We start from the raw sequence: 13993 nt of genomic DNA on the forward strand, positions 1-13993 counted from the left end.
TGCGTGCTGCAGCCAGAAAACCTGTTACTGGCCAGTAAGATGAAGGGGGCGGCAGTGAAACTGGCAGATTTTGGCCTGGCCATCGAAGTTCAAGGCGACCAACAGGCCTGGTTCGGTAAGAGGTCTTCACAAGCTAATTGCAGTGTCAGGGAATTCTGATTTCGCTTGTAGGAATCTTGATAGCTCTTGTTCTTTTGTGTTTGTTTTGCATACCCTACCTGTGTTTGTATACAGTATGTTACAATTTACAATTTGGGCATTTAGCAGAAGCTCTTGATCCAGAGCGACTTACAATAAGTTAATACATCAATACAATAAGCAAGGTAATACATCAATACATCAACATCAGTACATCAAATGCGTAGAAATATCAAGCTAGACAAAAAGAACGTAGTTAGACTGAGCACCTAGTCAGTAAAAAAAGCTTTATATAAAATCCTCAGGTCTTTGGGGGGTAGGTACTAGGTAGGTGAGCTACAGTAAGTGCTATGGGCCTTGGTGCAGTCTGAAGAGGTGATATATGTAACTGCCTGTCATTTGTTTTTAAAGGTTTTGCAGGCACTCCTGGTTACCTGTCCCCAGAAGTGTTGAGGAAGGACCCCTACGGCAAGCCAGTGGACATATGGGCTTGTGGTCAGTTTGGCAGCTCACCAACAAGCGTGTGTGCATTTGTGCGAACATGTATGTTAGGGATGGGCATAATGTTGTAATTAGATGAATTCTACTCTTCTTTTCCTACAAGGATTTTGTTATGTTTTACCTTAATCATTTCCATGACTTATCTCTTTGTTGTCCTCAGACTTTGAAGTATTTAAAATGGTAGATTAGCTATTTTGAGAATATCAGATCAAGATTGGTTAGAAAAGGGATCGATCTAGAACATTGAATGGAGAAATACATATCATTCCGACTTGTTTCTGGTATTACACTATTGTACAATATCTTGCCCATCCCTAGGAATGTATGTGCATGCATGTGTGCACATAAGAGAGAGAGAGCATATGCTAATGCTGATATGTAGAACATTTTGAAAATAGAGTGCGCTTTTATGCCCATGCGTGCTCCACTTGCATATGTCTATGTATTTGCATATGTGTGCGTGTGTGTCAGGTGTCATCCTGTACATTCTGTTGGTGGGCTACCCCCCCTTCTGGGATGAGGACCAACACAAACTATATCAACAAATCAAGGCTGGAGCTTATGACGTGAGTATCGACGAACATGACCAGAGAAAATCAGTGTACCAGCCTTGCTAGGTTGCTTCCAGACCGCAAATCATACATATACCTGGTCAATGTGTCTAATGGAAGATGTTCTGCAGCAATGTACAGCCTGTTTGTCTCAGTCAGGCTCAAATAGAGATAGTCTTTCATCACACACATGTGAAACAAGTTATTGAAGGGCTCACCTGGCAATTTTTTAACCTGAATCCTATTGTGAGGAGGATATGAAAATCAGACATGAAACTGACCAAATTATGTTCTGTGCCCTGAGAGCTCACTTTTAAAGACTCCCATCAGCCTATGAAAAATGGTTCGGTTGGCAGAGAAAAAATGTATTTTTCATAGGCTGGCAACGACTTTCCAGAGACTTTGAGGGTGAGCTCTTGCGACCTGGATCAGTTTTAGGGATTTGAGAGAGCATCCTGGCAGACCAACAAGGAGGGCGTTGCAATAGGCAAGCCTGGAGATGACTGAGGCTTGGTAATTAGCTGGGCAGACTTCCTGGTGAGGAAAGGTCTGATCCTAGATGTTGTATAGTGCAAGGATCCAATGTTCTCTACAATGTGTGCATTGGAAGGACAGCTGGCTGTCCAGGATCATTCCCATGTTGTTGGCAGTTGTAAAAAAAAACACCAGAGTGTTGTCGATGGAAATGGAAAGATCTAGCTGGGACAGCACTTTTCAGGGAAAAGGCAAATCTTGTGCTTGTCCGCATTAAGCTTGACATTTCGGGAAGACATCCACTGTCAGATGTCAGCAGCGATGTGCACATCAACCTATGTGGCAGAGGGATGGAAGGTCAGCATTACATTTGTAGAAGAGCTTCTAAGCAGAGAGAGCCAATGGATCTGGTTTAAAGGGATATAAAGCGAGGGCAAGTACAAATACCTTGGGGACCCCATTCAAGAAATCTTCCCATGAAACCTGGTAAGTCTAACCAGTGAGGTAGGAGGAGAACCACTTTAGTCACAAGTCATAAGTAAGCTGCAGATTATTCTGTCAGAGGCGATTATTGTAATTGGGCATTACATTTTATGTCAGATTTTCAGATATCCTCACAATTTAAATATATGATTCAGTTTAAAGAATTGGCAAAGCAAGTGAAGAAAAAAGAAATCCACGTGGGAAACATTTGGTGTAAGCTCAATTGGCGTCATTTTTTAATATCGATTAATATTATTATCTCCTAAATGTCACTTTAAAATGCAATTATTTCTAATAGATATTAATAGATATTAGATATTGTCTTCCCCTCCTGGTACATTAGAAAATGATATCCTCTGCTAGAACAACAGCTTTGTTTATCAGATCTTGTCCTGTTCCCTAGGGAGACTGGAACTAATACTACTAAGTACTAATATACATTTTCATGATTTGAGGCATCCATTTCCAATGAATGTGCCTTATATAAGTACAGATACGAGGGACTCTGACAAGTGCTTGTCTTGAGCTAACATGCACTTATTAAATTATCACTGGCATCGTGAAAAACCCTGTACAATACATGTAATTTTGTTATATATATATATTTTTTATCCAGTAATTGCCAGTTGACATTGTCCCATACTTTGAGAATGGCTTTCACGTAAATCTGTTACAGAGTTGCATTTTAGTTTGCAAGTAATTATTTACTTTTCTTATTTTTCACACATTTGCTGTGTGTGCTTTGTTTATTTTCAAAGCTATTCTTCTATACTAAAGTATTACATGTAATATCATTTTTGAAGGATGCCAATGACATGTTATGTCAATGTGTATGCTGTCATTCAGAATTGCATCTGTCATGGATCATGCATGTAGCATGTATGCTATACTGTATCTTAACACATAAATGAGGTGACAATTGTACCACCTTATCACTAAACCCTAAACTGTATACTGCTATTCCTCAACCTTGCTTCTCTCCGTGCATCTCTCTCTGTTTCAGTTCCCATCTCCAGAGTGGGATACAGTCACTCCTGAGGCCAAGAATCTTATTAACCAGATGCTTACCATCAACCCCGCCAAGAGAATCACGGCCGACCAGGCCCTGAATCACCCGTGGGTCTGCGTAAGTCAACATACCCTGAACAAACACACTCACCGGAGTAGATACACATAGACTGTGTATCAATCACAATATCAACATAATACATTAATATTTTACCCGATAGAGCAATTTAGCATGATCACATTAGCAATGCATACATTTATGTGGAATATCCAAATTAACACATTACATTGCATGTACAAAATAATCACAACAATTCCTCCTTCAGTACATGGGCAGAAATGTAAAGCCTCCCACATGCTCCAAAATGAACCATCCGAGGTCAGCCAAAAACTCTGTATTGATAAAATGCCTTTCTCATTTTGTCTGCTGCCAACCGAATTAAGGTGATCCCCCTCCCCTGCTCAGTAATCTGATGGAATTAATCACTGCTGTCTAGCTTGCTCTGAGCGTTGGAGCAAGTTTGTGTACATCTAGTGTGTATATTTTAATACCTGGATATCTGACATTTCAATTCCAATTCAATTTATTGTGACAGTTTGTGTTCATGCATGGTCACCAGAGAGGGACAAATTCTTGGTATAAACTCCTCAGCTCACATCTGCTCCCAATGTGTTCACTGCTGACAAAATACCCTGGTCTGAATGAATGAATCACGCCGTCTTTAGCGTCGAACAAACGTTTTTTCTACTCTACTGAAGTGACTAGGAGACCATTTATCACCGCTGCTCAGTGACATTATTTTGTAGTTGTCACCTTACCAGTTTGGCCGGTGGATCACCGTGGATGGTAGCATGTACTGTAGCCCCCTTAACCAGTCAATCATTGTGCCAGATGAAATCTCTGAAGTGGAGAAAATACATTTAGGAGCCGATCAATTAGCCTGTTTCCAAACGGCACCATCAATTGCCACCAAGCAAACATTTTAAGCCTCCCACACAGCTGTTTCTGTTTCAGTTGAGGTCTGTGTTTCAACCTACGTGTTATGCAATTTATGATCATTATCTATCACGTGTTTGATGTAATTGGTTAATCACATACTATACCTGACTTTAATAATCCTACAAAACCCCTGACTTTGTGCAAGTGTACCTGTAATAGTTTGCTGGTTTGAAGGCAAAGGGTAGTCACACCCAACATTGTTTTGACTTACAGTATGTTAACTCACTTTTATACGTTTTTTTAATTGATAAAAAAAGGCAATTAAAATGTATATTTTTGATAGCATTCTTATTTCTTACTTGCATTTCTTCACACAAGCCTGCAACCTTTGCACAGTACTTTGTATATTCAGTATGCATTTACTTCACAATGCTGAATGAGTCTCTTCTGCATTGACCTCACTGATATTTACCCATATCTGTTGCATTGGTTCCTCTCTCTCTCCCGCCTAGCAACGTTCCACCGTGGCCTCCATGATACACCGCCAAGAGACTGTGGAATGCCTGCGCAAGTTCAATGCCAGAAGGAAACTTAAAGTGAGTATAGATGCACACACACACAGACAGGCAGACAGACACAAATAGCAATTTCAAACCTCCGGCAACAGTTTTCCTCCCAGGAACATGTACTGTGACCATCCCTTCTTTTATATACTCCTTGATTTCTTTCGCGATTAACACATTGGCTGTGAAAATAGCCATAAAGACGTCTGGAAACGTCTTTATATCAAAATGGCATTCCTGGTGTTTCTACCAATAAATAATAATCAATATTACTATTTTATCGCCAGATTAGCAAAAACACTACATTACCCATAACGCTTTGCGGCCCTATAGGGTGCGCGCGTCACTGGCTTGTGCTACGCATACAGCAGGCCAGCGAAGACAGGGCTGCAGAATGCCCCCGTCCACGCTCATTGTAAAATGGCGACCGTTGTTTACTTCTTGGGACCAAACAAAGCGATTGAGATGTTTATCGCCATTGGAACATTAACGATCCTACGTGTGCCCGTCACACAGAGCGAGTCCCGCACGCACATCGCGCGCACACAAGCCCCGGTGAGTTCCATTAACCCTTTGATGGCATCCCATGTGTTAAGCAGTTCCAACCACGACTCAAACCAGCTGTCCTCAAAATCTCGCTTCCAATTGCCGCGATTGACTAAGACGCGCGGAAGGAGCGATTGTGACACGCAAGGCCATCAGCTGCCTCACAAGCCTCATACGCAATAATAATTACAATTATTATTATTAATTATAATTACCCTTATTAACTCATTTACTGCCTCCCCCGATAGTCCTGTTAAAATCCCTATGTACCTCTCTGCCGGTCCCGATAGTCCCGAGACTTTAATGTGCTTTAATCGCTATAAAACATTAAAAAGTAAAATCGCTGTTTTATTGGAGATTGGTGTCTAATCGCCCGGGGGTGGGACCATGGCGCAGCTACCGTTAGCTTCCTTGTAAACAGTTTCAGACGGAGCTCAGCGATGGAGAGGTCTTTTTTCAATGGGATTTTTTTATTTGAAAGCTGTGATCGGTTCTACACACGCCTGGTACATGATCCGTGACATTGCGCACCATCTGTGCACGCGTGTCCCCACGTCAAAGGACGACGCGGCAGTTAACCCCTTCAGTCGATGTTTAAAAGACAGTAAATTAGTTAAATTAAGTGAACTACTATGGGTGCTCCTCAAAATAACTAGTTTAGGATTTGCTTAAAATGTACATACATTATAATTGGTCTATACTGTATACCTGTAACTATGAGAGCATACAAGGTTAACCAAGTAGACCTGTAAAGTTAAATTTATACACACATGAGTTAAATCAGATTATAGATTAGATTATTCTAATCCGAATTTGTGTATCTTTTCAGGGAGCTATCCTTACAACGATGCTGGTGTCCAGGAACTTTTCAGGTGAGAAGAACATGGGAAACAGGAAACTATACAAGTCTAGTAATGTTGGTGTCTTTTTTTTTTAAAGATATGTTTTGGGGCTTTTCTGCCTTTATTGATAGTCTAAGTGGAGATGGACAGGAAAATGGGAGAGACATGCAGCAAAGGTCGTTGGGAACGGGACTCCATCCTGTGATGCACTGTCAGGCTACATTAAGTCTAGACCAGGCTTCCTTTAGGGGGATCTAAATTGACCCATAAAAGTCTGTAACTCTGACAGTGTACAAATGAAACCAAATGAACCCTAACAGGCGGGTTCATTTGGTTCCATTTGTACACTGTCAAGAGTTAAGGGGAGACGTTTGAGAAGCACCGGTCTAGACCCGAGTAATCGTTAGACATTTTGGAACACATTCAGTTTTTTAGTGGGGCATCGACGCCAACCACCATCTCTGACCCTTTCGGACTGAACATCCTCTCTGTTCACTAGTGGGACGGCAGCACACCAGCCCTGCCGCCACCACCAGCACGGCCGCAATGGCACAGGAAGGTATGTCTGCTTAGAGGGAGGCCACTGAAGCCTGGCACTGCCAGCCTCTTACCTCTGTGTGTTGGCATGTGGCCCGGGTTGTTTGTACCCCACTACCTCTCCCCCCCCCCATTTTCCCCACACACCATGCTGCCTGCTTGCCTGCACACTGGAGGACCACTCTGGAATGGTCATTGGTGAGCTTGAGGCATCTCGCCAACACACACACACGTATTTTGCCAGTGCTGTGACACACAGAGCTCTTGGAAGTGGCCCATAGTACCAGTTCCATAACCTGTAGCAACTGTGGCCACACCAGACTGTTTTCCGGGCGACGCATGCAACCTGTGTTCCCCTGCCATCTACTTCAGCCTAGCTCCACTTCCGTACAGAAGCCTCTGGCCATATTAACGTCTCACTACAGAATACGAGTTTTAGTCCTTTAACATACTGTAAGTAAGACAGCCGTCATCTAACCACCATTCCACTCCTGATCTTGCCTCCTTGCAATGAGTTAATTTTGATTCCACAATACATGGCCGATGCTTGGTCGATGCCTACCCTGCAATCCCCCGTCTGCACCCAGACCGGCATGCATGTGAGCGTATACTACTTCAGTATGATGCCCTCTTGCATGGAAAACCGGATACTGCTCTGCTGTCCCTGTTGTTTCTGTGTAAATGGCTGGAGCCAGAAATGAATAATGATAGTCACGCATCCTGTGATATCAGGCCAGAGTTGATACTGTAGCTTAATGGATGGTGCATGGATTGATTGATGGGCATGTTTTTTTTTCTTCTTTTTTTCCCCACGTTTCTCTTTTTAATCCCTGCCTCCCTTCATTGATCGTTTAGGAGAGTGTGAGATTGTTTTTTTACCGGGTAAAGGACATTTTAGCTTTGGAATATACTCAAGCTTGGGTGGAGCAGGGGTAAAGTTCCTGCCCACCCTCGCAGAGCGGTTAGCGGTGCAAATCCCCCGCGGTGCATCCAGCTTGGCCAGGCATTCCACCAAACACAATTGGCTGTGTTTGCGGGAGTGAAGCCAGGTGGGAAGGGTGATCTCTGCTGCTACACTGTCAACTCCTTCAGGTTGGTCAGTGCGCCTGTTGAGGCGTGTTACTAGAAATTTGCATTTATAATTTGGAACTGATAAATGCAAGGCTGACATTTTTCTCTGACATAATTTCTAAACACAGGAACAAACCACTTTTATTTGTGACTGTCGACAGGCTAACAAACCCTCCTGTGTTTCTAGCCTTTGAACATTTATCCACCAGAGCCTGCAACGAGGAGACACGTGGTTGTGCCGTCCCAAGGACCATCTGTATACGTTAGCAGTGACATAGAATACAGGGAATTGTCATAACGACTACATTAGTAAGAAAAAGGGAAAAACTGTCAGGACAATATAAAACGATCATACCATCTAAAATCAATGCGCATCATAGCTAACTTTTTAACTAGGTAGCACCATTGACTTCAACAATGCACACTGAAAAACATATGTAACTCTTGCAGGTAGATAAGACCACTTTGGCATTGCAAGCCCGTTGCTAAAAGTGCTCTTTGTGAGTGTTTAAAGAATGACTTAATAATTCAGTTAAACTACAGTGATGAAGATACTGATATTAAATATTTTATCTCGTCTTCTCCATTGCCCTCCTTCCTACTTTTTTCAATGGAAGGTAAGGGTGGATCTATGGAACCTGATTTTGAGACTCTGTGTGTGTGTGTGTGTGTGTGTGTGTGTGTGTGTGTGTGTGTGTGTGTGTGTGTGTGTGTGTGTGTGTGTGTGTGTGTGTGTGTGTGTGTGTGTGTGTGTGTGTGTGTGTGTGTGTGTGTGTGCACGTACCACATGTGCCTGTGTGTGTGCAGTGTGCACGTAACACATGTGTGTGCATGCATGCGTGCACCACATGTGCATGCCTGCACATCCTTATGTGTACATTTTTACTGTTTGTATTAGTTTCCGCATATTTCTATTTAAGTCTTTGCGGTTATTTGAAAACTCGGTCAGATGCATGCATGTGATGCAGTGTCGCTTGTACCTACTATACCATGAATTCTAATGTTAAATGACATGATTGGTGTTCTAAAGACGTTATCCGACTCAGTGTTTAAGGGGAAACGCTGATATTGAGTGTAATGTGTTTCTTCATTAATCCCTTCTCATAATGTGAAGACAAGTTGCCATTTTCATTGAAAAAAAAAAGAATAAACCCATTTAATTGAAACGCTAACAGTGAAAACATGCCAGTTTTAGCATAGCTTTTAAACATAAATAGAATAACTATTAGGATTTGCTGAAACTAGTTTTTCCACAATAGTTTTGCCTGGCTAAATGTCAAGATACCTTTGTCTATCATATGTGAGATACAAGAAAGCCTGGAGACTTCACCCTCAGACAATGCCTTACTCTTTTTTCACAATCTGTTTAACCTGCAGGTTGACTGGTGCCCCCGATTTTTGGTAGAAAAATACCTATTTGACGTAGCCTTGCAATCTGCTGTCTTTCTGTCTTTCAGCATGTAAAAGCTTACTCAACAAAAAGTCGGACGGTGTAAAGGTACGTTTCTGAATTATGTTTTGGATTTTTACTTTTTTTCCCCCCTTACTGTCTTTCCTTCTCTTCTCTTTCTGTCGCTCAAATTAGCCATGTTTTTGGTACAGGTGCTGTATATGGACCGAACCACAAAGGGTTCCTTTTTTCAGTCAATAGTTGTCTTTTATGATTTTTTTTTTAGGGTTGATTTAAAAAAACACTTAAGCACTATTATCTAGAGACAAAAATAAAATAGAAAATGCACCCTCTTGCTCTGAAATTAACCAGTTTATGTTGATTATTAAAGGAGTAGTCCACCCCCAAAATGACTTTTTCTGTATTGATTACTCACCCCACGGAGACTAGAGTTCAATAATATGTTTAGTTTTTTGTCGCATTCCTAAGACAATAATTTGATAACAATAAATACTAAATCCAAATCCAAATACTTTAAAGATATCCATATCTTCTTCTCACTCACGTCGTCGTCAGACAATACTCATTTATAAAAACTAAATTAATATATATAAAAGAAAAAAATCGCCTGAGGTCGCTTTTTAAGTCTTTTTATTTCCCACAATGGCACGACCTCTGTATGTCCCTGTTTTTTCCATGGGTTTGTGTTGTAGCAGCTGCAGTTGCATTTTTCTGCCTTTGTGGGATTAACGGCAGCTTCACTTTTTTGCTACTTTGCTTGTTTTCTTGTTTTCCCGATGACTTCCCTGTTCTTCCTTTTCCTCTCCGTTGCTATCTGTTCAGAAAAGGAAATCCAGCTCCAGTGTTTGTTTGATGGTGAGATCACCTGTCTTTTCTTTCATTAGTTTTCTTTCTTTTCTTTTAACCTTTCCCTTCTATATCTCTCTCTGCTCTGTTTTTTATTGTGATGACTGATAAAGCCAGAGGGGTCTGTGACGTGTTTCACATTTTGTTATTTTTCATCCGGTCAGATTCTGTCAACTCCATTCAACATCTCTGCATTCAAACTGCCATGAGGATCAACACAAATATTTCTACTTATGTCAATAGTACAGCGACAGAAATGATAACAGCAACACACGCACACATACACACGATTCCATCAGTTCATATCATTCGTTCACCCAGTACTCTTCCTCAGCAGCCTGGCCAAGATTATTTACCTATTGATAGGTTTAGAGATTCAGGACTATTTGCTGAAATTGTTTAATCGAATACAAAGCACAGCACGACGTTGCTGCCAATCCCTCATTTAGCAAAAAAAGCAGTCCTTTATGGAAATGTGTAAGGAACATACAAAGGGAGTCTTTCAATAACTTCGACGTCACCCAAATGTTTACACACATCATGCGGCACACACAGAATTCCCATGCTCTCTCCAGCTGCTCTGCCAATGAAGCACAATGGCAGTGAGGCTTGGCCTGGCAAAAGGGAGTGGTGGTCATTTAAATCTTTGTAATTAACCATATTCACACAGTGGCCATTTTGCTCTTACATCATAATCATTTATTGTCTAAAGTCTTGATCGTTTCTGTGTTTTAGTTTGTAATTCTCTCGTTATGTCTTAGTTGCCTGCAGAAAAGGATTCTGCACACCAGTAGCCAACTAGAGTAGCATATTCTTCAGTTCTTTGGGGATCCCTACAGAGTGGGGCAATTGTTTGGTCTCTGTAAAAAAAAGAGTATGTTCCTGCTGACCTGCTCTATACCTACTGTCATGAGATGGTAACCTTTGTTGTGATTTGGCACTGTATAAATACAATAGACTACCACTAGACTAATGCCTAGGTACAGGGTTTGTCTATCAGTACTGTCCATGGGATCCCTTAGGAACAGGTTTTATCCAGCAGTGCTATACGTGGGATTCCATAGGAACAGGGTTGAAGACGTCTTTGATTTGACGGGTTTGCCAGTTTGACGATTTCACACTGTAACTTGGGTTCAACTGGACCAATGATCAGATAAACATTGCAAACAGAATGTGAGAGGAATGTTTCTGGTAACAATTTAGGTCAAGCTGTCCTGTGGAGATCCTCTATGACCCACAGCAAAAGACTGTAGTTTTATCCAAGACAAAATGGTTTCATTTATTTATTTTTAATAAACCGCTTTTGATTGATCTGTATCTTTATTGAAGGGTTGGGGAGATAACGTCTTAAAATGTATCTGTGTGGTGACTCTTCTGCATGTTACATTTAGAAAAGTGCTACTTCCCTTTTGCAATGTCTTCATCATACAAGATGCATTCATTGGGCATCACAATAGATCAGATCAGATGTTTACAGATAAAACATTTTTATCAGGTATTTAGCAGACACTCTTCTTCACAGTGTCTGAATAAGACTGATCTGATTCAGAGTTTAAGATCAACAACAGGGTACGGAATAGTATTCTAATGGCTGGGGTTTATTTCCCGGGCAGACATGACAACCTTCTTTCTTATAACTGGTCTTTATTCACTTTTGCACAGAGCAACAACAACACAACAACAGAACTAGGAAACTCAGCCAGCTCTTCTACTCTCGGGCCTGTGCCTGCGTATTTCCCCCAAAACATCACACTTAAGGTCCCCCCTCATAATGTTAAAGCATTCCCATATTGTAATACATGCAGTTCAACTTAATGTGATGTCACACCGGGACACTACAGTATCCTAACAATGCACATGCCTACTGTAGCATCCATCATTATAAATAATGAGCGAGAAGGAATTTCAGATGCAAGGATAGTCACTATATACCTCGACTAGGGTTGAGGTGGTATGCTGGTAATGAGGTGGAGTTTGAAGCGGCTGGGCTTCAGACTATGATGGGAGATGATGACTGACTCGGCGTCAGTCCTGACCGACGTAGGGAGGTCGGGCTCATTCCACTGTGTAGGAGCCCCTAGGGAGAAATATTTAGGTCGGCTGGAGCGTTGTCCAGGTAGTCATAGGGAAGGGAGAAATAGGCAGCTCATATTAACTGTCGGCAGTGTGTGAAGGGGTGTAGGGTGAGATCATAGGCCGTAGGTAGGAGGAGGGTGCCATGCCGTGGCCGCTTTGTAGATTATCACAGACTAAAAATGCAATACACCTACGGGCAGAGACAGCAGCAATGACCTGGAAAGTGATAATGGCATTTGACCGCCGACGTGCCCATATTAAATTACTGTTGTTTTTTCAGAGGGTGCTTCTCAGTTTTTACAAATCATTATTGATATAAAAAAGAGGAGATAACAGGTAGTCATTGTTTAACCGACAGTTGTGTTTTGAAGCACCTTGCTCAGGACACACCTGGCCCCAGCTATACACTGTGCTAAAGTAATGCTCAACTAGGGGGCTTAAGAGACCTAATTTTTTGTGGTGGTCTGGCCTCTATATGAGCTTCCTGCAGAAGGATTGGTTTAGAGTCCCAGTGGTTCCCAAACTTTTTAGGTCGAGACCTGAAAAGGACTTTTGCCCCGGACCCAAACTAGTGAAAATAGCAGGTCTACAAGTACACAACGCATCGCTTCGCACCGCGTTGCGAGCTTGTAGATCGGCTATTTTCACTGCTTCTTAATAATTCTTATTTTGTTTCTTTTTTAGATTTGTTTGCATTTTCTTTTTAAAATGTATGAACTGGATAAAAAAAACACTTTTGAAAGAGATATATATTTTTAATGTAGGTAAAGAAAATGTGATTTTTACTTGAGTCATGACCATAAAGATCGGTCTGTCACCCACAAATGGGTCCCGACCCACTGTTTGTGGCCACTGGCCAGCCTGCACAGTTCAGTACAGATGGTTTTGTGTTGTGTTTCTTTGCCCCAGCAGGGGGCAGCCAACAGTAAAAACAGTGTAGTAAGCAGCAGCAGCACCAAAGACAGCAGCATGTCATCTTCAGCACCAATGGTATTCCATCTCTACTTGGGTTAGGGTTCTGTCATCGTTGCTTTTCCACTCCGCCGCCATGCTGTTTTCATCTCTCTTTCTTTTGTTCAGTTCTACTTCTACATCCTCTCCCTTCCATCAGTTGACTGACTCTCTCACTCTCTCTCTTTCTCTCTCTACTGTATACATATCTATATCGATCTCTCTCTCTCTCTTTGCCTCATTCTTTAACACAAAAACTGTGGTGTCAATGATGGCTTGGAGGTCTATTAGAAGCAGGCCACTGATTTTTGTGCCTGTGACCCTATCCTGGCCTCTGTTATACCCTGAAAACACACGCGCACGCACGCACGCACACACACACACACACACACACACACACACACACACTCTCTTGTTTCATTTCGCTGTACAATTCTGCAGATTCTCAATCATGTTCAGTCTCTGGAGTCTCCTCTGTGTACAGTAGGGCATTCACCAAATATTCGAATATTCGAATATCAAAGTCACTATTCGACGTTGTTCACCGAAGTCGAATATATTTTTTTTAAATCTATAGTTTATAAAGCTTGGCTAGATAGGAAGTCATAAGAATGAGTTGTCAGTGCCCCTGGTAGAAGATCTCAAACCTTTTTTGGCAGTGACCTCCAAAATAAACTTATTTGAACTGAGGACCCCCACCCTGACGATCACTTGGATTTGTGGTATTACATTTAATGTGACTCGGTTCCGCAGATAAAAATTGTGAAAATAGCCGATCTACATGATCACAACGCGAGGCGTTGTGAGCTATTTTCACAATTTTTATCTGCGGAACCGAGTCACATTAAATGTAATGTTCGCCTCTTGCTTACATAATATTTGACAGTTTGGCCAGTCCTGTCGAATATTCGACTATTCGAATACTTTGAGGTTGAATAATTCGAATACTAAAAATCACTATTTGTGAATGCCCTAGTGTACACAGTATGTTCATCACCCGAAGATGTAGTTTGGTTTTTGAAAAACTGCCACATCAAAACAGAGTTTTACTGATT

The 13993-nt window shown here is 41.6% G+C and overlaps 1 protein-coding gene across 13 annotated transcripts in view; it reads left to right on the forward strand.

The window, feature by feature from the left end:
* Positions 1 to 13993, forward strand: part of LOC308296833 (calcium/calmodulin-dependent protein kinase type II subunit gamma) — an 84430-nt gene that overhangs the window by 54862 nt on the left and 15575 nt on the right. For 5 of the 13 annotated variants that reach the window (XM_080740162.1, XM_080740173.1, XM_080740168.1 and 2 more), the window contains exons 7-15: positions 13 to 115; positions 550 to 633; positions 1111 to 1205; positions 3151 to 3273; positions 4608 to 4691; positions 6034 to 6076; positions 6546 to 6605; positions 9112 to 9152; positions 12897 to 12977. In XM_080740162.1, the coding sequence (XP_080596288.1) occupies positions 13 to 115; positions 550 to 633; positions 1111 to 1205; positions 3151 to 3273; positions 4608 to 4691; positions 6034 to 6076; positions 6546 to 6605; positions 9112 to 9152; positions 12897 to 12977 (714 nt within the window). The remainder of the gene's footprint in view (positions 1 to 12; positions 116 to 549; positions 634 to 1110; positions 1206 to 3150; positions 3274 to 4607; positions 4692 to 6033; positions 6077 to 6545; positions 6606 to 9111; positions 9153 to 12896; positions 12978 to 13993) is intronic. The other 8 variants (XM_080740171.1, XM_080740172.1, XM_080740165.1 and 5 more) reach the window with 5 other exon arrangements.

Source organism: Nannobrachium achirus, assembly GCF_963921795.1.
Source record: "Nannobrachium achirus genome assembly, chromosome: 13".
In the NCBI taxonomy this organism is placed as follows: Eukaryota; Metazoa; Chordata; class Actinopteri; order Myctophiformes; family Myctophidae; genus Nannobrachium; species Nannobrachium achirus.